This window comes from Thermobia domestica, chromosome 1 (assembly GCF_964235325.1).
Source record: "Thermobia domestica chromosome 1, izTheDome1.hap1.1, whole genome shotgun sequence".
Classification (NCBI taxonomy): Eukaryota; Metazoa; Arthropoda; class Insecta; order Zygentoma; family Lepismatidae; genus Thermobia; species Thermobia domestica.
The window spans coordinates 64,801,974-64,827,814 of NC_137454.1; the positions used below are offsets into that span (position 1 = coordinate 64,801,974).

Genomic DNA, 25,841 nt, shown 5'->3' on the forward strand with positions numbered 1-25,841 from the left:
AACTAGTCAGTGATTTCGAGAACTGATTTTGCTTATTTCTTCATCAATGGATGAAAAACAGACGTCGACATCCTTATTCCACTGAACCGTAACACAAGTTATTCTATTAGAAAACTAGTTGGCCAATTGGTCATGTTCTTTTTAAAAGGTATTTAGCCCGAAAGTCTCGAGATTTATTCAACTTGAATGTTTCAGCAGAAAATTATTGCCTTCTTCAGCAGAGACTCTTTCAGGAAACTAACAACTGTGGAACTAATTCCGTTGATTATCTTCTTCAGAATATCATAATTCTTTTGCATTCTATAGTATTTCATAAAATTTTCCTTCTATCTATAAACTTCTCTTCACGTCCATTCCGATATATAATGTCACTGACTAATAATAATTAAAAGAAACATTGCTTTAAAGTCGTAGTTTCACCGATGTTTAATTTCACTTTACTAGTAAACATAATTGATGGAAGAAAAATTTTAACGGTACCTAAAGAATCTTTTAACCTGCAGACCCATTACTCCATTGTTTACCTTGAAATGTCGTACACAATCAGCCAACAAGTTTTACTACTTTACATTAAAACCTTCAGATCCTATATAAATATTGCGTGAATTCTATTCCTTAAATTAGGTACACAGAATTTGTAAGGTTATTATATTTCTGTCTTACCTATCTTGGCGTTACATATGTCCACAGTTCGAATCACTAAAGTCAACACGCTTAAACAGCCTTATTTATTTTCTGAAATTGTAGATTAAATTCCTGGAAAATCAAGCACATTAAATGTTAAACACCATTAACATTTTATTCTTCTTATTATTATGAATATATATTATTCTGTTGCTATAGCAACGACAAACAAAAACCTATCTTCTTTCCAAAAACTCACATTACATGATTATCTATATAAAATAAACATATATTATATATTTTCTTCTTCTTATCAACAAATTGTGCACTTTAAAGCGCCGTTGCCCAAAATAACTACAAGAAAATTTAAGTAATACACAGATTAGATATACAGTCTCGTTGTAAATTCTCATACAATACAATTGTTAAAAACCACAAACAGAAACAGCACAACATATTTATACATTACAGAATGTAACATCATCATTCTATAAATAAATTTTTGTGCAGGACCTTTGCACACAAACAAACAAACAAAAAAAGTTGAATTGAGATCAGTGGAACCCAAAATTGTTTTTTAAAACTGTTGGTGAGACTATCCTTGTCAAGGGTGTCATCGTCCAAATGTAACTTAAGATTTAGATAGGATTCAGAAACGTTCCTTTCGATTGGCGATGTGATTTTGCGAATGATTTTCACTTTCTTTTAATACCAAGTTTGGATAAACCAAAAACTGCGGAATTTTGATCTTTGGCGTCCCTTATTTACTCCTTTATTCTAACATCAGTATTCCTCTTTGTAATACCATTGTATGAACGGTCACATTGATAGATAGCCTCATAGACTTACGAATAAACAGACTTAAGAATTTCTTGAAATTAGTACATTTTTTCTAGGTATTTATAAAGTTCTGTAACTAGCTGTAAACCATCCTTATTTAAATTAAATGACAGTTTTGGCCAAAACGAAAAGGGAAAATAAGGATTGAATTTACTTGACACGTTATTTGATAAAAGATGTAAGTAGAGTTCCGGTATTCTCAGTCTTTCCATATTATTCATTTATTTTCTCTAAATTGAGAATAATTCCTAGTTATCCTTAGTGAATACCAATCTATAAACTTTCAGAAAACAATTAAATATAAGTTGGCCTTAATTTTATACAAATGCACAGATTTACTGTGTATGTAAAAGTCGAATGCAGTTTCTATTTTGAATAACTTAGATATTAATATAAAACTGCATATCCACAAAAACCAATATCATTTTATACTCATACTGAATTTAATTTTTGAGTGTTATCAAGTTCCTGAAGAAGATTGTAATTGGTTATTAGTTATATAGACCAGTGGTATCCTACCTTTTTTGACTAACTACACAGTTTACTCAGTGCTCACGACACACTTGCTTGATTTTATTGATTTTATTAATGTTTACACTTTTTAGTAATAATATAAACTGTACTAGTTTAAGCTTGTAGGTGTCGATGAAGGAACGACTTGACGATAACGAGAAGAGTTTTTTGCAAACTATTCAGCGTCTCAAGACAACGAACATATGACTATCCACAACATTCGACCTAAACCGGAAGTGGTTCAAATTACTTCTGATTTCAATATACGTATATTTCCGTAGATCAAAACGGTAAAAAAATATAAAGAAAGCGGCTTTTTTTGCAGTTGATTCAGTTTCCCAAGAATAGGTTCTATTTCCTCCTTTAACGTTTTATTCAAACCAGCAGTGGTTGAAATAAACGACTTTTAGTTTCAACTCTTATTGCTATAGAACAAAAACAATAAGGGATAGCGACTAATGACTTTTTGATATGGATTCAGCGTCCGAGGAACAGGTTGGATTTTAGATCTTACTGTGTTGCAGCCAGTACTACAGGCACTACTTCATGTTTGAGTATTGACTTCACATAGTTTGGAAGTCTTGGTTTTATACTGCGAAATGATATTCATTTGTTTGTCTCTTGCAAGCATCTTTATATCAGTGAGAGTAACGGGGAAAGAAATATAAAGTGGCTCCAGATGATCCTGTTTTTCAAAAATGTTTCACAGTGTAACAGCATCTACAACGCTTATGTAATGAATCAAGCTTTTTAAGAATAGGTGCTGATGAAGGTTACAGCGATACCCGACATATACTCTAATATAAATATGATTGGAAGACTGTGAATATTATTTAGGTGTTCCGTATTTATACAGAGGTTGATTCATTTATATTAAGAAGAATTTGAATATGCCACTTACCTAAGAGACTGCGTTGCAACTGGACCATGAGTGTTGAGTCCCACTCCTCTTTACAGCTTTCGATAAGCTGGAGATGGTGCGGACTCGACAATGGGACAGGCGTCGCTTGAGGAGTCTGAAAGCACAACAATTCACATGTCCGGACTCGACAGGGATGTCAGAAAAGGGAATTCCAGTTCCTTGTTCCATATGGCGATAGACTTCCGGCGATATTTTCTCCGTATGGATGGATGCTTGGTCTTGTTACAGTTCAATCTGGTTCATGTCTTGTCCATACAATGCTGAGAGTTCATGCTAATATATTTCAGTCAGGACATGAGTCTGACAGTACGCAACATTGATTTTGACGTTTTGCTTGACCTTTCGAAGATGCAGTTAGTGCGAGTACGAGAAACCGACTACAATCATGAACGATTTTTGCGAAACCTTTCTGCACACTGGCGAAAGAACGTGCTTCGGTTCCTGGCGTCAACAGGTCTGTATGTAGTGGCACGAACTTTACTACAGTCTGTTACACGCCTCATCAAGGGTATCAACAAACAACAAACTTCCATGGGTCACCCGCGGGAGACGTTCATACAGCTTCTCTCGGTTTGTTTTTCGACCGCGAGACGTAAGTCCATGTGAATCGCACGATTGCCCGCGAGGTGTGGCGTGTGCTGGTCATCGCACACTGTGTGTGTGGATTTTTGGAGGTCACCATACGATGAACCACGCGTTTTCTTCACGGTAGGTCGCTTTTCTAGCTTCATGGGTCAGTGTGGTGGACCCAAGATTATATAATACGATTCACGACCCCGTGGCACGACCTACACGAAATTTTACACACTTAACAGATTCCTAAGAGACACGACGCCGTGAACTTAGCGTCGGAAAGGCCACAATGAATTCCTCCCAGTTTTGACAGAATCAGACCTAGGGATGTACCGATGCTCGAAACCGATACTTGTGGACACATTTCTTATATATTATCAGGAACTTTCAGAATAATGAAATGGTCAACATTGTAATAGGGTATATTAGATGTAAGGCCAAAATTTGACATAGAAAGACAAAAATCAGAATTTCATATTAGATTTTACACAAAAAATATATTTCCTCTAAATTTAATCCAGCTCACATAAAATGAACTAAAAAGCAGCAAATAATTATATAGTGTAAACCTAATTCTAAGAGTCAATGATATTTAGAGTGACAACATACTTTGATAGTTACATTGCATTTACTATTACATACATACAGTGGCGGTGATTGGACGTTAAAAGGGGGGGGGGAGCAAGACATGATCTGAATATTTGTATGTCAGTGTTAGTTTGCTTGATTGTTTCTAACACTTCGTTTGCGAAAGGTTGTATAATTAATAGGATACTATTTTTAATAGGATACTGTATATCTTATTTCATATTTTATTAAGTAAATTGATAAGAGCAACGCAAGTAGGTATTAGCCTTTTGTACTCTTAAACAATGAAGATCAAGAAAAGATTTGTTTCCTTGCGTATGAACATCTTAAAATTCTGTCTGGAAAATTGTGATTTGGCGAATGGCCAGTTTGTCAGTGACCACCGGTCACTATTTGGTACCAAAATGTTCACTATCCTCTTAGGTATTGATCGATCCCAACATCATCTCTCTATGACTTGCAGTTCCGAAGATATTGGCCAAAAATTTCCGATTTCGGGAGATTTAAGAAGCCATATCTCGGGAACTAAGACAAAGAGATGATATTGGTGTTGATCAATACCTAAAAGGATGGTGAACATTTTGGTACTAGATAGTAACCGGTGGCCACTGGCCAGTGATCACTGTTCCCCAGATATTGGCCAAAAAAGTTACGATTTCGGAAGATTTAAGGAGCCATATCTCAGGAATCGTAAGTTCTAGAGAGATGATATTGGTGTTTATCAATACCGAAGAGGTTGGTGAACATTTTGTTAACAAATAGTAACCAGTGGCCATTGGTTATATCTTCATTTTCAATAGATCCCCTAATACACAGGTTCCAAATATGTAAATATATTATTTATTTAATTTAATCAAATACATTTAATATAAAAATCATATAAATTTCGAAAAAAATAATTATTTTTAAGTTCGTTCTGGCAATGCTCTTCGAGCATTCTCAAGTGTTTCTTTCTTGTTTTCTGTTCAATAAAAAAAAATCAACGAAAAGTTCTTTGTTGCGTCTGCGAAAAGGGCATTGTTGTGTCTGCTAGTAAGCAAAGAAACATTTTTTTCTTTCATCACCAATTTATAACTGCTGAATATCATAAATGCTGTAGAGAAAACAATGAAAAGGGTAGAAGTTGATTCTTATTACTCTCTCTTTAATCAATATTCGTTGCTATTAGAAAGAGAAGACATTTTAGGAACTATTGATTTTTGTGCAATTAAAGAATAACTTGTGAAAGACTTTCCTTGTCTTGCGAAATGTTCTCTCAATTAATTTCAAAGCGGCTAACTAACATATCGATTCCTCGTAAGAAGAGATGAAAGTACGCTGGAATTATTGCGCTCCAAAAGGTTAATTTTTGTATCATTTTCCGTGGTAGTTAAAACGCAATTCCTGTAGCTTTCTTCCCGCCACGGGAAGACAAATAACCAATACGTACTCACGCAACGGCAAATATTATATGCCGGCATTTTTTTCTATGAACCAGTAATGCATACAAAAATTTTACATTCTCAAATAAAATTATATACATTAAGGGGTCACTTCAAAAAAGTGGGGGGAGGCAAATGCCTCCCCTAAACACCTCTACATACATATAATGCAGACGGATACTACCGTTCCAAATTTTTATTGTGTAAAAAAATATGCGTGTCGAACCAGGCTTGCTGTGCATATCATAGGGATATTTAAGGGAAGTTAAAACTATTTATTAACTTGAACTAATTGTTTTTTAACCAGTAAGTAGGAGAAAATAATGACAAAGTGAGCGTCTTGTGGGTTTCTTCCGTAGCATTTTCTTCTGAATCGAAACCTTTGATTCGTTTGGGATTCAAATGGCGGTTCTGCTATCCTGACCATGGGTGCCCGAAGGAGGAGAGCACGGTGGGGCCTGGTCCTCCTGATTCACGAAACTGTATACGTAATATAGCAAACCACGTGTATGAAATACCAGACGTAATATAGCAACCATGGAATGGGCCCTCCCTAGAAAATTCTCTTCGGGCGCCCATGATCCTGACTGAGGACCTTTGACTTTTCTTCACCAGCATTTTGGCATAGAGGAACTAAAAATATCAGTTGAGTACCAATAGTGCAAATCAAAGGCGTACACTTGCATAAAGAAATCGATGAAATATAAGTGTCACTGTTATTACTAAACAAATTGAAAATAGTTCGGAAAATGTATCGTTAAATATCGGTGTTCATTTGCCGTTACCGATACTCCCAAAAGTGACCAATATAACCGAAACCGACATATCGGTACATCCCTAACGCTCTACCCCACTGCTCTTGTGTGTGACCAACGAAATACTGTAGCTTGCTTCGTGGCAATCTCATGGCAGTGGGTTGCGCATGCGTCGTACAATTGCACATTGATTTCGGCTCGATATAAATGAATCAACTTCTGTACTTCTGTTTATTTTGTTGAAATATTTATTTTGGCATTTTAAAACGGGCTCGTATAAGAAATTCTACGTATTAATATATATCTTTTATCATTGAATGAGCAAAAGAATCATAGAGATAAATATATTTGGCTAGGTTACTCAAGTATTGTAAACTAATTGCATGTAATAATTTCAGTTACGAACCTGAACTTCATCCAGGAGTCACCTACAAATTAAAAGAACCAAAGGCAACTCTCAAAATATTTTCAACAGGCAGTGTCACGGTGACTGGTAAGTACACAGCGCTTTCATGAAACACTTTTATGATAATAACAACAGTTGTAACTAACCAGCCATTTCTTACTGAAATTATAAGGTTTTGCCTCTTAAAATCTTAGTTGAAATCTTGAGGTAAATTAGAATGTTGAAGTTGGTGTTAGAGTGAAAGAGAAGTATTTCAGCCGTTTAAATTATGTTGCTGCTGTATTTCATGAAGTTTCTCACTATTATTGGAGGAGCAATGACTACAGATTTTTGAAAGAAAGAAGAAAGGTTATGTGTAGAATATCATGAATTTGATAATTCTAAGCAAAGTGACTTTACTTCCATCTCCTTATCGTGGACAGTGCGTAGGCCATATTTCGCAGTACGTGAAGTATTTTGACAAAAAATAAACCGACTAGGTATAGTAACAAGTATCCAAGATTTGAGCAACTGCTATTATTCAGTGAATGCAAGTTGCTGAAACATTCCGTTGGACAGGAGGGGAAAGTTGCATTGCAGTCACAAGGATAGCCAAGCTCTGAGAGCAATTTCAGTTCATTTGAGTTTCTCAGTCACATTCAGAGACGTTTCCACGTGGGATTAGCGTCTATTAAGAGTTTGACTAACATGTGATGCTAACTTTCGTATTTAAAAACAAATTGTTTACGTTATCCACAATTTAAATCGAAAAAGGCTACAACTTTTTTGCAGCGTTATTCAGACACATTAGTCGAAATCAAGGTAATAGAATTATTCTCTCTCACCTTAATTTTTCCTAATGTGGTTGGATAACCCTGCGGAAAAGTTGTGACTGGCCTTTTTTTTTATCTTGGGTAACATAAGCAATTTGTTTTCAAATACAAAAGTGAGCATCACATGTTAGTCAAATTCTTAATACGACACTAATCTAATCACAGGTGAAAACATCTCTGAATACGTGTGGGCTCCTAACCACGACAATCTTGAATCCTGTGCAGTTGACGGTTGCACAGATCATCATACAAGATCAACCCTCACAGTATAGACCGTTCCCTACTATACTATCTCGCCTCCAGCATTACGGTTAGTATCTGCAACTACTATTTATATGCTAGCTGCACACCTTAAATTCAAAATTCAGTCTTGACAAATGCACAGAGATACATTTAGATTTGAAGGTGAAACAATTGTCACTGATCTTACGTTGTGTGCATTTTGATTTTTGCTTTCCTGTAATATTGTTATGTATAATATTATACAAAATCAAGTCAAACTTCTCACCAGAAATCGAATTGTTCATCAGCGTACTGTCATTCGGAAACTGTCATCGAATCGACTACGTCACCACAGAAGCGCAGCGAAGACACGTTGATAACTTGGAATATTTTTCACCGTTTTCTGACTTTAAGCATTGGCATTATATATTAACCTTTGTGCAGCAGATGTAAAACTTTTTGTGTAATAAAGCTAGTTTTAGAAGTAAAATTTCAACGTAAAGGTAAGTTTTCCGATCCTGTTTATTTTTCATGAATACCGCGATCTTAAATAAAACTTCTTTTTTCTTTCTTTTTTAAACCTATTTGACAACATATCTCCGTAGGAACGTTTGATACTGTATTTTATTAGTCCCAATCTTTCAACTTAGATACGAAGTTCGAAGGAACAATCATTTATTTCAACAAAACAGTCGTTTAACAGGATATACAGAAAAATATTGTTTTTTATTATTATTTAGTTTTGCATCCGTTTTTAGCACTGATGCTATGTAAGATGTAGGTCCACAGTTTAATGTAGAATCTGAATCATCAAATGCGTTCAATACTCTCCCATCGGTAATCGCACTGCATACCATGTGGATCAAAAACTTGTTTCGTTTCGAAAAAACCGTTGCTCTCTTTCGTTTGTTAATTTGCAGAGTAGGAATCAGTAATAGGTTACTGCTCCTTGCTTTCAAGCAAGATCGGTTGCCGATCCTTCTAACTCAAGAATTTGGAGCTTTCTTTCAGGTCTCCAGGTATTGTAAAAATAGACCCTAGTCAATTTCCTTTCTCCTCCTTTCCTCGCAATTGTTAATTTTTGCAGTGGCTGGGGCAACTTGAATTTCATGCCTTATTTCCATATTACTTTCCGTCTTTTTTTTGGTTTATAACTTTTTTTTTTTTTTTTTTTTTTCATGGCGGAGAATCCCAGCTATCTTCTCATAAAGAGTTAGACTAATATCTGTACTCATATTAGTCAATTGATATACTCGGATCATGTTCCCAAAAGTTATGGGCTAATATGTGTGTGTCCTCTAGCAATAGTTAGGCAGTATGTATATACAAAAATGAAATCTCCGCTACGTCCCATGGTTATGCCGGTTAGGCTAAAGGAGACGGTGATGATGAGTAATGGATGAAATGGTGGAATGAAGAAAGTGGGAGGAAACGGGAGAACCGCGAGAAAACCCACGCACACGGTGTTTGCCCACCACAAAGTTCACTTGGCGGTGGCTGGGATCGAACCCGGGACCCCAAGCACCAGAGGTGAACGCTCTGCCGCAGCCACGCGGCCCCCTATGTATATACAAAAATTCAGTGGTATGGCCTGGAGGGCTGACCTGACTCAAGCGCCGCCCCTTAGTGCAGTGATATTGAAAAAAATGTTGCTTATGCTTACATGCAGTATGTTCCATCCGTTTTTTATATAGTTTATCGTAAAAAATAGTATTCTACAGTTGCATTTAAAAAAAATACTTCCCAGAAAGATATTTAACCCTTCATAAGATTTCAGCAAACTAATTATATGCTATATTTTTCATCGTTTTCAATGCGTAGATTTTTTTTTTTAATTTTTTTTTTATTTATTATAGAATAAGCATCAAAATTTGCAGTCTGCGGGTGCAGATAGAAAGCATAAAAAGAGAAAAAGAAAAGAAATGTCAAGTTTTTAAAAATATCACTAAGCTCTTGTTTAGTTATATACAGTATATGAAAATCGAGAATTTTCAAATCTTTCCATTTTTTCGTACACAGATCTAATTTATGCAAATGCATATTGCCAAACTAAAATATTTTGTCGCCAGCCGATCAAAAATTCTGTATATATTGTTTATGAGGCCCCACCCGCCACTTGATAAATTTCTAATTATGCCACTGCAAAATGTTAATTATATTCTGCCCTTTGGAGTGTAGCCTATAAAAAATATCATGGCTCATAGCGAGTCACTTTTTTTTTTCAAATTTGTCACTAAGAGTTACTTGTTTGGGAGGTAAAGTGACTTTTTCGTGTGGTTTAAGTTTTGCATATGCAGTTTTCTAAGAAAAATATTATAAAAATAAATGAAAAAAGGCAGAAACTTGTTATTCATTACTCTTCTGAAAGCTTCAGTACTTGCTGCCACATGTGAAACAGTCAGCTTTATTTTCACTTAAGCTTTTATTCTTTTTAAAGCACAGTGGATAGTTGGTAGATGCTTAAGCTCTCAAGGTGGGGTTCACAACCTTCTGTCTCTATTCTTTCTTTTATCGTAATAGTCTTTTAGTTTTCTCGTAATAGTTAACGCTCCGCTCAACGTTCTGTGTGTGTGTTTATGTGGTTCATCATGTTCGTCTTGTGTTATGCTTCTTGTATGTTCTTCTTAAGAGTAGGTGATGAATTTGAATATTTCATGGTTTTGAGAACTCTCAATGCTAAGTTAAATATATAATGTCTGGGATAAAGAAATTCGGAAATGGACCAGAACCGGTTCCACTTATTTAGAAGCGTCTTACATCTGCTAAGTCTGCTTACCGTAACTACAAAGCATACTTAGAAAACCTAAGAAAGGAGGAAGCTCAAAAAGAATAGTAAAGAAAAAAAGATGAAATAAAACAACAAACAGAGAGAGGCGATGGAGAAATTGACAAAGGGAAAAAGGGACATGATGAGATTTTGGTCACTTTTTCGTATGTTTTTGGTTACTTTTCATCTATTTACAAGAGACCAGACCACTATGAGCCTTGAAATATGATCTAAGTACCTTTCGCTACTGGATTACTTGTGGTTTTATTCAGTTATTAATTGGACTTGAACGCCTCTCTACCACTAAGTCTGAAAAGATTAGACCTACCACTAGTTAAGTGGGATCCGGAGGCAAGTATTGAACTGAAGATCGAGCCCGGAATCACGTATAGAGAAAGAAACAAAGCGTTAACAATTTGGACATAATTGGGCAAACACTGTCATACTGTCAAAAGACGAACTTATTTTTCCATCAATAGTTTCGGTACGGCAATACTTCGATAGATTTGGTATTTTTTCGATATATCGTTTGTTTCGATGTTTTGTCGATATCGATTTTTGATATTCAAATCTGGATATCGCACAACCCTAACTGTGAAGTGTTGGTGTGAAATTGGACCACCCTAACATTGCCGTAACGTGGACTTCTTATGGGGTACAAGCATTACTGTTTAGCCCTCCCTAGAAAATATGAAATTCGACCCCTCCTAGAATTTAAAACCCTACTTCTAGGGTACCCATTTGGAGTTTTACTGAAGTAGGACCCAGATTACATTTATGCTTTTTGTTAGATTAATTGAAGGGCCCGCGATGGCTCATTGGTAGAGCGTTCACCTCTGGTCAGTGGGGTCCTTGGTTCGATCCCAGATCGCACCAAGTGAACTTTGTGGTAGACAAACACTGTATTCGTGGGCTTTCTCGGGGCTCTCCCGTTTCCTACTTTCTTTATTCCACCATTTCATTCATTTCTCATTATCACCGTCTCCTTTAGCCCAGACGGCATAACCGTGGGATGTAAAACTTAACTATTTCATTTACGCTTTATCTGAGATTGATTGGATTGGGGCTTAGCGCCCCATTCATCACCAAAGCTATATTAGAGTGGACCTACAGCTTTCTGGATCGGATAACTGGCGTGGATGAAACCGTACAAACCAGAATTGAAATGACAGTTTAATAAACCATGCGACCTATTATGCGGTTTCTCCAGACCAAACAGTAAATATTGTGTATACTACTACCTGTTTTAGGACATCGCAATGCTTGTCCGATTGCTGCTTTGTGGGTGACTTACTCCAACAGTGGGGTGGAAAATCTTTAAACATCCTCCATACAACCTAAATCTGAGAGTCTATGACTTATCTCTTCCCCCAACTGAAGACACCATTTAAAGGACAGCGCTTTCCACACCGGAGATCATTGTGCATGTGATAAAACGCTTTGTCGTGAATATCACTAAAAATGAGAGTGCTGCTGGTATTCAGCAGTGTGTCCGCAGATCATAAATATGGCTAAGAGATTACAGTAAAAGTTTGTAAACATTGTACGTTTTATAATAAGGGTTTTGTACTCTTATGGATGTGTTACCGCTCCTTTCTTTTTAGCGCTCGTAATTATTAAAGATAAACGGAATATATTTGCAATATCAGCTATTATATTCCGAAATTACCAGCCGACTTAGTCTTAATTTCATTTATATAATTCCTGTATCGATGAATTTCGTAATTTTGTTTGTTTGTTTCAGCACCTCGTGTTGCAGATGTCCAGGCTGCTATTGAACACATATTTCCTCTAGTCTATGAATTTAGGAAAGAGCCATCGGAGCTGGACAAAGATGTTGCTCCCAGTGCAAATTTCACAAAGCACGGTGTCAAACGAAAGCTAGCACACATCGAGTTAGAGGAGGACGATGAAGAATGTTTGGAGGAGGACTTTGACAGTGACGAAAGCTGGAATTGAATGATCGATCGTTCTTTCATGAAACTTCTATCATTTTTTTGTTTGTTCGTTTGTTTGTTTAAATGTTTTTGTGTGAGAACGAATGAGTGCGTGAGAGTGTGTGTGTGTCTAGAAACGCGATAGATCTGTGAAAAGGATAGAAAACTGCGTGTGAACTATGACCTAGTTAAGAACAAATCAAATGTGAGTAGTGTGTTTATTGTGCTTTGTATAGTGTGTGGTGTATTGCCTTGTTTGTGTAGTTTTGAGAAAGCAGAAAAAATGCTCTTGAAACTTTTTTTTTTTTTTAATTCAAGTATTAAATCTGTAATACCAAGCTGGCCAAAAATAGCCAACGGTTGTAGACTGAAGTAACAAAAAATCACTTTTTGCAACTATTTTTGTTCCGCATCGTAATGAACGAAACAAACCCACCTGTGTTTTTTATTCTATTATTATCGTAGTATAATTCTAGTGAGTACATTTTGAAGTATGTCTTTATTGAAAGGAAAAAAAAGAGCATGTTTGGTGTTTTATTATTATTATAATATTATTATTATTACTGCTTCATGAGCTCTGCTCATGGAGGTATAGAGAATACTCGTTTCTGTATTACAGTTACTTCATGTTTGTTACGTTGATGAACTGTGAAATTATTTATTTACTGAACGTGCGTGGAGATTAGAAGAGTGACATTAAATATATACATATATGAAAAAGATAAAAAAAAATAATGATAAAGATTCGATTTATATCATGTAAGGATTTTTACCAACAAGTGAAGTGGGATGTTTTTGTAACTTAATGTATGTATTCAAAGTCTGAAAATTTTGCTGTGCCTATTTTTTAAACAAGATTTAAAAAAGAGTGAAGTCAGAAGAAAATAATATATACATCAAGAAGTGTCCTTACCAAGTTCTTGTGGTTTAGGGAGAAAAATCCTATTAAGTTTCACAAGAGTAATAATAATAATAATAAGGAAGAAAGCAATAGGAGTCTTTTTAATTTAATTTAATTAATTTTTTTTTTTAGAACAAAGGAAAAAAAGGAAGGTGGTGGATATTGAGATGGGGACAGAAGTATTAGGGAGCTTAGAAACATCAACAGAATTTCTTAATTTAGTGTTGTTGCATAAGGCATTCATTTTGTTCTTAGAGAATGATTTTCTTTTGTGAGTAGGTTCACAGTATTGTATGGGATCGCTTGTTTCTGATGTAGGAATGTAAATCCTTTTCACAGCGAAAGAGGCTCTGCTTCTGCATTGTGGGGAAAATCCTGTCAGGTGGTCATTATGGTGTAGTGATTAATAGGATTTTCTTTTGAATGAGGCAATGAACTTGGTAGAGGATGGTAGTTGAACTGGGAGAATGTATTATTAGGTATTTTGAATATGAGTCTCATGTTGATATTTTACACATACACACACACACACACACCATATATGTATGTATGTACATATATACATATATATATGTGAAAGTTTTTTCGCTTGTTAATACCCCCGTCTCATCTTCAACAATCTTAATTTTAATCTATCTTGTATTCTAAGTCACTGAGGAAAGGGAGGTATTAAACGAAATGAATTTTGGGATCAAGAACTGTAATGTGATGTGGCGACAATTGTTTGAGATGGCTGTAAGAGCATCTCATAAAGGTGAAAACAAAAAGATTTAAAGAAAAAAAGTACGTTAAGGAAAAACTATTATTATATTATTGACAAGAAATTTAGCGTTATGATCGATGAGTATGTAGTTTCAAAGAAATGAAAACGCATGATTTTTTCTTCCATCGTGTTGTTCCTTTGGATTGAGTGTTTTATCTGTTCATTTCAACCCTTTGTTAGTCATTTTAGATGACCACCTCCTGTAAGCGGGAATATATGAAAGCATTATATATATATTTACAAACAATACACTTTGAGTATCGTGAACAATGTTATTGAAAACTGAAACATTTGTTTTGTTTCTGTGACATAATTAATGTTTCATTTGTTACCTAAGCATTTTTTTTTGTATAGATTATTCAGATAACATAGTTGCAAGTGTTGAGTATTTTTTTTTTTTTTCTAATTTTTCTCGTCTTTCATATCCCTTTTTTTTGTGTATTGTGTTTTTCAACACCAAAGTATATTTAAAAACAAACATCCTGTGTGAATTTTGAAAGAAGTGTGATTCTGTGTATTTAAGATACGTTATAATGAGTATTTGTTAAGAAAAGAAAAATAGTATTTAATACTTTTATAAATTATGAATTTATTTACGTTTAGGCAATTAGCAAGTCACCAACTTGCCTGTAATAAATTGTCTTTTTTTTCACATTCACTCAGGCCAAACTCGTTTTAATTATCATTGACTAAGCACCACTATTATAAGTTGAAAAATATGCTTGATTTTGAACATAAAATCAATAAGGTATACGTTTCTTTTTATAGAAACTCGGATAAATAAAATGTATTGTCATCTGAATCTCAATAATAATTCAAGTAATAAGATAATAGAAAAATTAAAACAATCTTTCCAAATGTATTTATGACGAAATTACAGTACATGAGTAAAAGTTACTAAAATGTATAAAAAAATTTTAGTGGATCATTATACCCTGGCCGGCGAACGATGATTTCTGACAGGTCAGCTCGCGAGGACGACTGCTTCTTCGTTGAGGGCGCCGGACTATGCGGGCGGCGGGATTTTTAACATTCCATACTAATTGTTAATGAAACAACGAGTGAAAAACACAATATATTGTATAGTATTAATATTTCTTGGTCACCCATATACGATAACAGCAATATAAGTCTGCCTACTCTTTCTTGCAAAATATCTTCCGATTCCCACACTCTTATATCACCCCATGTATGATCAATTACTTTTTGCTACTGTTCTGGTGAAACTTTTTCTACAAGGTTTCGCACAGATGTAAACGTGAACAATTTGTTTTCTGCTACAAAGTCTTTCACTTGGTCTCAGATCATTTCAATAGCATTAAAATGACAATGAAACGGAGGAATCCTAATTGGTTTGTGCCCGTTATCCTTAACTATTTTGTCTATTGTGTGTAGTACATATCTGTGTTTATGAAGCTTTACTATTTGCATAAATTCGATTTTTGTTATTGACGCGTTGAAACCTGGAATATTATTCTTCTGTAACCAATCTAAAATTTCTGTTGCTTAGTGTAGTGGCTTTGCATAGTTGTACTGAATGATAGGACGCATTGTCCATCAAAATGATGGAGTTGGGCTTTATATTTGGAAAGAGTGAGTTGAGAAACCAGTCATAAAATCCCCCCCCCCTCCCGCCCGCCATCTCTTCATGATAGTTTTTGACTGAAACAGCAGTAAGGTATTCGGTATGAAACCCTCATATGAACCTGCATGTAACAGAATGAGACGGTTGCCCTTTCCAAAAGGTGTTTTTGTTGTGCCTGCAATGGTATCATCCGTCCACCTCTGCGACCTAGTATAATTTTCATTAATCCGTGTTTCATCTATCCACACGATGTTTTCTCGATGTCTTGTAAAATGTCCCACAAAAACTGGCATCTTTTGGCAGCAACATCTGTTCTTTCCAACAAAACTTTTCGCCCACTTCCATTTGAACCCAAGACCCTTCAATACCAACAATAAACTAGTTTTACCCCCATCGAACAAGCCACCATCCTTAAGTGAAAACAAGTAGTTTTATCCGGGTGGGAAATTCTTTTCGCTGGTAGTAGTCATAAAGATGCCGGCTGATGGCATCTTTTTGAAATGCATCCAGATTTGTCACTCTTGAAAGTCTTTTTTCGGAGTTCTTAACACCCCTGAAGGCTCATTCAAATTTTGTGGGCACTTTTCTTTAGTGATCCTTGTCACTGGGTGATATCAATAAAAATAAGTAACTACTCCTGAGAAGTCCTGCTCGAGAATCGGAGTAACTACACCTGGAGTAATCTCTTCCCTCAATTTCGTATCAATAAAACAAGCCACTACTCAGGTCTAGTCTGCTCCAGTTTTATGAACGTTTACTCGCGCTTCCTCTGCACGTAGCACTGAGTCGTATCAATAAAAGAAGTGATTACTCATTTCTCCCATTCATCGCGCAGTCATTTCGTTGTTTTTAACCTATGGCGTAGTATCTTAAAAGCCATGAAACGGGCAAGTAGCAACGATAGCTTCAACCAAAGTGCATTTGTGGATATTTTAAAAGAGTTTCCAGTGGTACTTTCAAAGTCACAGCTTCCAGAAAGTAAACGAAGGAAAGCCGAAACTTTGAAGGTAATTACAGTGAAATGCAACGAAATATCAAATACATCTACGACTGAGACACAAATTCAAAAGAGAATCTTTAATATTCGAGCGAGAATAAAACACAAATAAAAAAAAAAGAAAAAAATAAATTTAAAAAAAAAAAACGGGAAAGAAGAAAGTAATACTGAAACCATGGGAATGAACCTATTTGAGCTGATGGATGTTGATTGGAATCCAGCAATATCAAGATTAACACGACAAGCACATATCACGTGTTGTCCAAGGTCTTTGTAGATTGTTTGGCTTTAAGAACGAAATCAGACACTTGGCTCCTTTGTTTTCTTTTTTAAAAAAGTCCAGCCACCCACGTCATAAATCACGTCCATCTGATTGCATTTTCCACACCATACGTGTCCCCTTTCGCCTTGACATAAACAAAATACATTCTCATGTATACACCCTTTCTATCAACGTTGAGTTGAGTTGATTATTAATTTAACGTCCTTTTCAGTAGCGTGCCTATATGAGACAGAACCCACTGATTAACGTGGAATCCAAACCACATGAGCTCCTGCCGGGAATCGAACGCGGGTCTCCTATGCCAAAGGCATGTACGCTAACCGCTTAGCCACGAAAAATCTTTATATTAACGTATTACTCTCCAAAATACTAGGTTTCTTTAATGCCACTTGTATATAGTCAAGTGCTCCGATAACACCCGGAAATGTATATTGTTCTTGCCACTCTGCCTTTGCTGTTTGTATATTACGCACACTTCCGGAAACAATCCATTTTCAGGTAGTCATAGACAGTACTTTGAGCCACACCAGAATCCCCTGACATTCCGACCTGGAATCCCGGATCACTCACGTAACGCAATAAAACCAAGGGCACCGATTTCTCTGTAAATTTGGGGGGAGAGGGCATTCAGATGCAGAAGGTATATATATCGGAATTTTAAGACAAATTGCACTTTAATTATGCCAAATATTGTATATTCATAAATACAATAGGGGGCCCACATGAGCTTTGGGGGGCCCGGGCCCCCACAGGATCGGCGCCGTTGAAGAAAACCCGCATCTTTTCATCATTACGTAGTCCACCACCCCGAATTTCGGTTGATTCTCCTTAAAAAATGTTGTGCTAATCACTACATTTTCTTTCATAAACTTATAATGCTTTTTGTAATCTCCATTTCCAACATTTCTATGCAGTTTATAAATTTTTCTACGTAATAAAACAATCATATACTCTGCCATATTTCGCACGGAGTCACCTATTTAGCTTGCTCCACAAATTTGGAGAAGTTACTAGCATCACAGACGAGTCTTTGATTTTTATTGATATCAAACGCGTAGTAGTTACTCGGCTCGAGAATAGAGGTGTGGTTACTTCAAAAGGGCGGGGGTTCTCCGAGGTCGGCCGAGACGACTAGTGCTCAGTTCTCTTTTAATTGATACCAATGCGAGTAACTACTTCAAAATTGGGCGTAATGAGTAACTTCTCCGTTTTATTGATATCACCCACTGTGGTTGTTCCGATATGCAGGGCTACAGACACTCTCTGCACAACCTTAGAAAGTTGAAGTAATGATCCTCCATTTTTCCTTTCCGACTCAAAATATTCCCGCAAATTATACACTAGTCCTCGAGATTGACTATTTAAAACAACACGTTTCTCTTTTCTGATTGCAGATGCCATTTTCTCTCAAGGTCCACGTTTTAACGAATCAACAAAAACTCGCCCACGCAATATTCACACAACACGCAAAAGCGGAAGTTCTAAACAAAAGATAAAAGGTACTTGGACTGAACGGACGGCAATAGGGAGGGAGGGGGGTGAGTGAAAGTTTGGCAGTGTGCGGTGGCTACCATGGAGACGCGACAGGTTCTGAGCCTAAAGTTGGTTGACCTATTGTCTTCTGCTGGCCTTGTGCAAAGTTGTCAGAAATCATCGTTCACTGGCCAGGGTATAGATTTGAAGAACTACTTTGAAATCAGACTGCAGTCATCGAGAAAAGTAAGTCGTATGTCGTATGTGTAATAGATGAATTTCCGAATCTGTTTCACTAATGGAACTTTTATGTAGATGTTTTTCATGGACGCTACTTTGCAGATTAAAACGGATTACGAAATTCAATTTCTAAGAAGGAAAAGAGGGACTTCGATGTTTTCTTTGAGTCCACCAGATCTTTGAAACAGTTGGGAGTAGCAAATTAAAATTTTCTACAAATGTTTTCTTGAATTTTAACGTTGTGGATAAAAGGATTCACTGACTTTGACGCTTAAGGAGAGAAAAGCAGAGATTGAATCTTTTCTCGCCTTTCAACATGTATTGTATCAGAAATTTTGGGGCGTAGGCACTTTGTAAAATATATTCTTCTCGGACTCCAGACTTCGGGCAAGAATGTGCTTTGTGAAATCCACTACTTAAAAGGGTGAAAAGGGAAATTTGATTAGATATCTCTGAACCTATTCGTCCTATGAAGTTGAAAAGTTCCCTTACGTGCTGTACTCTAGTTAAAAAGAAGTTTTAAGAAATTTAACTCAGAGAGAGAGGTAATATAAAAGGTTTCATTATTGAGTGCTTCTTTTGAAGCACAAGCCAATTTGACTAAAGTTCGGGGAACATAATATTTTGGGGGCTAATTATTTCGACGAAGTAGGGAGAATCTTCCGTGAGTTTTAGACAATGAATAAAAATGGGACTTCTAAATGTAGAGATATAAAGTGGGTTGAAATATATATATACATATGGGCGGATCAAGGGAGGGGCTAAACCATATTTTGCCGTTTTATCCAGTGTATACCTGAGCGTCAAGGGGCTTATAGCCCCTATAGCTCCCCCCTTAGATCCGCCACTGTATATATATATATAATGAAACACATTTGGGTTTTTATCCAGGCATATTACATAACATTTTATACTATTTTTAAATTGACTGAATAATCATGTAGTGATTAAACAAAATCACTGTAAATTTTTCAGCTGAAAACATTATCATGTGTATATATAAGGTGGGCTATTTATTTTGGTAGCCCTTATAACTTTTAAAGTAATGACAATAGAAAAGTGTTGTGGTAAGTCGCAACCCCACAAACAAAAGCATGGTTATTGATATTCTGCCAGTTCAGACGTTTTTTCGAACTTGAAACAACAATTTTAGCAGAAGGTTCATGAAGCACCTCATAGTAAAATTGTTTCAAGTTCGAGAAAACGTCTTAAACTGGCAGAGTATCAACAAGTCTGGCTTGTTTGTGGGATTCGTTGTGCGACTGCTACAAAATTTTTCATATGCATCGTTTAGATGTAACGTTTAATGCTTGCAGTTCGTACGATGTACTAGCTTTTATGAATACTTTTACTTTTTGTGACTATCATAGGCGAAAGAAAAGTCTGACCTTTACTCATCTCTTTTCGTACCATGCAAATATTGAGAGCATTTTGCATGCTTTGCAATACAACCAGATTAACAATCTTGCCAATCCAACAGTTATATTTTTCAAATGACACTGCGCCAGTTATTACAAATTCCAAAACTATATGTTAAACAAAAACTTATCAGTAGCACCAACAACGAAAACAAATCAAAATCGGAGGCTTCTACATCAATAACAATGCAAGAATAAAGAGGAAGAAAATTATAAGGGATTGAAAATTTAACTTGTTTCAAAGGACTTTATTACAAAAAAGTGTTGGGTAAATTTCACATCCAATTATGTGGATGGTTTTCAATGGGCATGAAGATCATAATGCCATTTAGAGCAATTTACTATCTCAAGCCGTTCCAGAGATATGAAACAATGGTAAAGATTGGTATAATGTTTAAAATGCTGTATTTGTGGGAACTTCTAAAACAATTGTTGATTTTTCTTCCTTCAATATCATTACAAGAATTGTTTTTGGTACGTATAATTAAAAGTTCTCTGAAGCAGTGTTGCTAACTACTAGCATGTACTATATCTCCAGAACGGTTTGAGATCTCAAATCGTTTATATATATTGAAAACTATCTGTGTTTTGGTGAGGTACCTACCTGCGCAGTTTTTCGAAATGAAGGCGTCTGGAAAAAGTCGAATTTTCAACTCTTGTGACTTTGTTCTTTTTCATTCGAAATCCTATCATGATCACTAGAGGTCTGCGCGGATACAAAATATCGCATCCGCAGATAATGAGGTAGCAAATATATACAACTTACATATTCTATAATACACGTAGTTTTCTGAATCAAACGAAACAATATATCAGTTTCCTCGTGATCAAATACCAACTACGATAAATAAAATGTAATATAAACCGTGCAGATACAAATTAGAAATTAATGAACGATTTATGTACTTACCCAAGATCTTCAAATGCAGATATCGGACCAAAATAATGCCACGTAGGTAATATCCCCTCGATCGACTAATTTTAGAGCACGTCACTAAGTTTTTAAACTCATAAAAAAAAAAAAAAAAAAAAAAACGGGAGCATTTGTTCTAAACACAAGGGCGAAATAGAAATAATCGTTATTAAGAAATAAAAATTAATCACAGGACCGTAAACACATCCACATTTCCCGAATTGACACTAGCACCAGTAATTGCACTAAATTTAAAAAATAAGTGACGAAACTAACAACGCAATACAATGTATCCTTTCCACGACCAAGCTCCTTCGTGGCTAAGCGGTTAGCGTACGCGCCTTTGGCGTGGGAGACCTAGGTTGAATTCTTGGCGGGAGCTCATGTGGTTCGGATTCCATGTTAATCAGTAGATTCACGACCAACCTTTTACTGAAACTATAGAAGTGAAAATAACTTCGAATACAAATAGAAAGTCTATACCGTTAATTTCGGGAAGAGACAATGGAGGAAGTTTAGAATTTACTGCTTTCCTTTGCAGCGCCCACTCATTGTTGGACACATTTAGGGTAGGAGAAACAACTCATTGGTTGTTCTTTCTTTCTTTCTTTACCAGAGGCCCAGAACATACATACATATACATATACACACAAGAAGAAAGAGAGAGAGAGAAACAATTGCTGTTATAAAACTCCAATCCCTTGGAATGTTCATTGAGGTCCATGGCATCTCTCCGAAAAGAGAAATCTGTGGGGTCACAAATGTGCATTCAGTATCTGCTGTACTTCAAAGGAAACAGTGATTTTTTTTTTTTTTTTTTTTAAGAGAGAGGGAGAGAGAAAGATGAGCGTATGATGTGATTTGTTTACTATTTCGGTGACATACGCGCTAGTTTGTCACAAAAGGCAAAGATAATTCTGTTGACCAGTTGTCAGTTTATGGAAGGGGATGCGGTGTTTTAAATTAGTGTTTTGGTTCCTGACCTCTCAGGCTAGAAAAACTTTATTTGAAGACATTTCTTCCTCTTCAAGGCGAATGGTCTGAAAATTTTCAGCTTTATCAGAGGGGCTTTGGCGGCAATTATTTTTCTTTTTTCAGCAAATAGCGGTACTTGAGGAGTAGCGATGGGGCCTGTCGTTTCTTTCTGTTTAGGTCAGAGATATCATTCACCTACAAAACGGCTGCTAAAAATATTGAAAACAGCAATAAAAGGACAACTTTCTCATGTCATTTTTTGTCCTTTTGCTGTCACTGAGTCACAAGGTTCAAACACACTTGTATTTTGATTTTAGTATTTTTCAACTGGTTTTAAAACTTTTAATTCAAAACGAACATTTCTAGTGCTCATTCCACCATTATCAGAAAATTCACAACATTTTTTAGGTAGAAAAAATGTAGGAAACATTATCCGCTATCCGCACAGAAAAGAGATATATATCCGCAAATACCAATTTTGATGCGGATATCCGCATCCGCGCCGACCTCTAATGATCACAGTACAAGACACTAAAATTCTTTGGATGTGCAGTGCCCCGTCCGTCTCACCTCATTATTACTGCTATACAGGCCTCCAAAATGTGGATGTTTGTCATAGTGTAGCAACTTTAGTTTTAACATTATAATAAATCTAATATTGTAAGTTATCGTTTGACATATGTAGTAACCTGACGTGGTGCCATTCGAAAAAATAAAACTTTGGATTGACAACACTGTTAACCTGGTGGTATTGCAGAGTATGTCAGTGTACCCCTGTGGATGTACATGGTGCTAAATTTCAGCGTTACTTGTATATTAGTTTAAAAGTTACAAGGGTGTATCAAGATACTAGTATGGTCTATCTTGTGAATATACATAAATGGAGCATTCATCAGTTTAGAAACTTGAATCACGAGTCGTACGCTATGGGTATTGACAAGGTTTTGCAAAATGCTACACCTGAGGGAGCGAAATGGGATTTCGTTTGGGACTTCACAATAATTTTCACAAACAATGCTAATAAATCTTAGGGTTTACTTACGATTGGGTTTTGCGATATTCGTTCTTAAGTAAGGGGAAGAGGTTAAACTCTTTCTAGCTGTTGGCCATATCTCCGAAATATTTAGGCATAGAAGTCTGGAATTTTGTGGAAATTTTCCTCATTAACTGTAAAAATGCCCTTAATAGAAGATTGAGTTTTTTTTTTTTTTTTTTTCTCATCAAAACTCTGAAACTGAGTGGCGTAAGAAATTGAAATTTTGAACAAATTACCTCGTAGATCCTAGACTGTGGATAAGATGGAATATTACGAAACTGAACTACTAAGATGTCGAATACTTCAAGGACAGGTAAAAACGGAGTTTGAGAAATTCCATTTTGAAGCATGGATAAAAGTTTTTCATTATTATTACATGTTGCATTTGTAACACAGGGCATCAGTCACGACATTTGTATATGAATATATATTTTTCAAGTATAGAGTGAATATCATGCGAGATGGTGATTTGGCGAACTTCGAAACTGGAGAAAATCATTTAGTGGGTACTTTTGCAAAAGTTGATTCGGTTTTTGTATAGCAGTTTCCACGAAACTGGAGGAATTTTTGGTTTTTGGATGTAGCAAAACGATGTAACTGAGTATCAGCGTAGACGAATCTCACTTCAGGGTGGCGACAAACCGGGAAAAGTCAGGAAATTATGTTAAGAGTCAGGAATTTCAAAGATATGGTGACGATTCTTGGCTCTAAATTACTTTTTACCTCAAGTGTACAAGACACTTTAGGAAACATTTATTCTCGAATATAATTTTTCTTTGCTATGAAAGTCTAAAAGTGGAAGAATATATATATATATATAAAAGTGAATTTTCTTTTTACGAACTGCACAAGTTTTCGTCAGAGACGATACAGATATTTCTCCAACTTACTGTCGCGAGCCGAACTAATAAGAAAATAACGCTTTTCATAGCAACCACTTCGTTCAGAATTGTAAAATTAGTTTTATTTACGAACTGTTTTCTTTCTTATGCGAATATATGGTGCTACAATAATTTTATTCCATTTTACATTAAAGTTGTTGAAAATGTTGATTTCGGATTGTGCGAATATACTGTTCTCCCAAGAAAGACAGGATAATTATCTAGAATGGCGTTGCCAGGATTCTGTAAGTTAACCTAGTGAGTTGTCCCATATTAACATTCGTCTACTTTTAGCTGTAGACAGTCTATATTTATGAACTATATATCGACTGAGTTGCCAGCTAAAGGTTGTAATTAAACAAAAAAATCTTAATATTCATTATCTGAAATTGGACATGGGGGAGGGAGATTATTTTGTGTCACCGTCAGTATTTTCAGTTATTACTCAGAAAGAAAGCAGAAAAAATACTTTTCCCATGGAAAGTGTTATTTTAGGCACTTACTGATACAAAGATATGGAGGTGGTCACAAACATTTAAGATGAAAACAAGAAATTTAAGTGTGGACAGTTATACCCCTCCCCGCTGGTCCTTCTAAGGTTAATAGCAGATGAGCTGACATACTACGAACCTTGTCGGAACTCTCACTCGACAACCCGTAAGAAATCAATCTGGTTCAAGCGAAAGCACTTTGGAAATGGTTGCAGCGCACACAAAACATTTGAAAAGCTATGTAAATATATTGGAGAAATTTTGAAGAATGGGAAAGTGAAGTCAACTGCTCTTAGAGGACTTTAGCTACATTACGGCCCACAACATTACAATCAAGGATACAAAATGGATAATTTGTATCCGTTTTAGGTTTGCGTCGTTACCTGGATACCTCAAGAAAAATCTCTTTCTAGTCGCAGCATAAGCATTGTTATTAGAGAATTCACGTGTGGAAGAGCCAGCAATGATTTTGAGACATCATATTGCTGCATTCAGCAGTACGCCTGATATATCATGGCCACCGCGTGCAGAAGCTTTGTCGGAAGAATCTGCAAGCAGCATATCGGATTTCCTCAGAATGACGATTCGTAACTTTACTAAAGTGCAGAACTCATAACTTCATCAAACCGAGTAGAGCATGCTCTCAGGTTCTGGAATTGGAGACAGCGATACATCTTGACCTGACTATATACATTAAAATATTCTATGAAGATTCATGGCACTTCAGCTGATCTGCTATTAAATCAACCTATGGTGTCTGCATTAGTAACTTTTCATTATCTTTACTGAGTAAACTAACCGATGATTGAGCGCTGCTTTTACGCATAGCTCGTAACGTAAGTAGTAACGTTTTCAAAGACTTGGAACATCAAAATAACGTGCTAAAGAAAAACTCAGCTACTATTACTAAATAATATCAAAAACTCGCTCAAAAAGATATATAATTTACTTTTTTAAAACACAAGCGGTGGGCCAATAGGTCAAAACGCTTTTCACCACCATATATACAGGAAGAGCAGCTGATGACATCATAGAGCCAAAACCTGTCTGCTGCCAGGTACTTACTACATTATTCTAATTCTGATCTCTGGAAGTTTGGGCCTAGAAAATCTAAAACTGAAAAAAAAAAAAAAAAAACGATTCGATAAATTTCGTGCCAAGTTTCATGGTATTTTTTTTCAAACCGTCTACAGTCGATGACTTTATAGTGCTCTTGACAACTCCAGATGAATGGTAAAGCATTCTAATAGTGACCTTTAGGCTTATTGATAAAAAAAAAAAAAAAAGTTTGAACAAGGTTTCCGTGATTACCTCTCTCCTCCTGAAAGTGTCCCCATACAGGGTGTTCAAAAATGCCAAAAAAGGCATTTTTTCAGTTACAGTGATTATTAAAAATTGTCATAAAATGGTTAATATGTGCACTAGAGACGTGAAACAAACACCATTGGAAAGCTTAAAGATTGCTCTACAAGTTGTACTATATTGAAAAAACCTGTAAAATAAAA

General features: G+C 35.8%; 1 protein-coding gene across 3 annotated transcripts in view; it reads left to right on the top strand.

Annotated features, from left to right (window-relative positions):
* The window catches only part of Trf2 (TATA box binding protein-related factor 2), a 31,078-nt gene extending 16,365 nt beyond the window's left edge, over window positions 1–14,713 (top strand). For all 3 annotated transcript variants that reach the window (XM_081758007.1, XM_081758010.1, XM_081758018.1), the window contains exons 4-5: window positions 6,635–6,729; window positions 12,188–14,713. In XM_081758007.1, the coding sequence (XP_081614133.1) occupies window positions 6,635–6,729; window positions 12,188–12,402 (310 nt within the window). In that variant the 3' untranslated portion in view covers window positions 12,403–14,713. The remainder of the gene's footprint in view (window positions 1–6,634; window positions 6,730–12,187) is intronic.
* The last annotated feature ends 11,128 nt before the right edge of the window (window positions 14,714–25,841 follow it).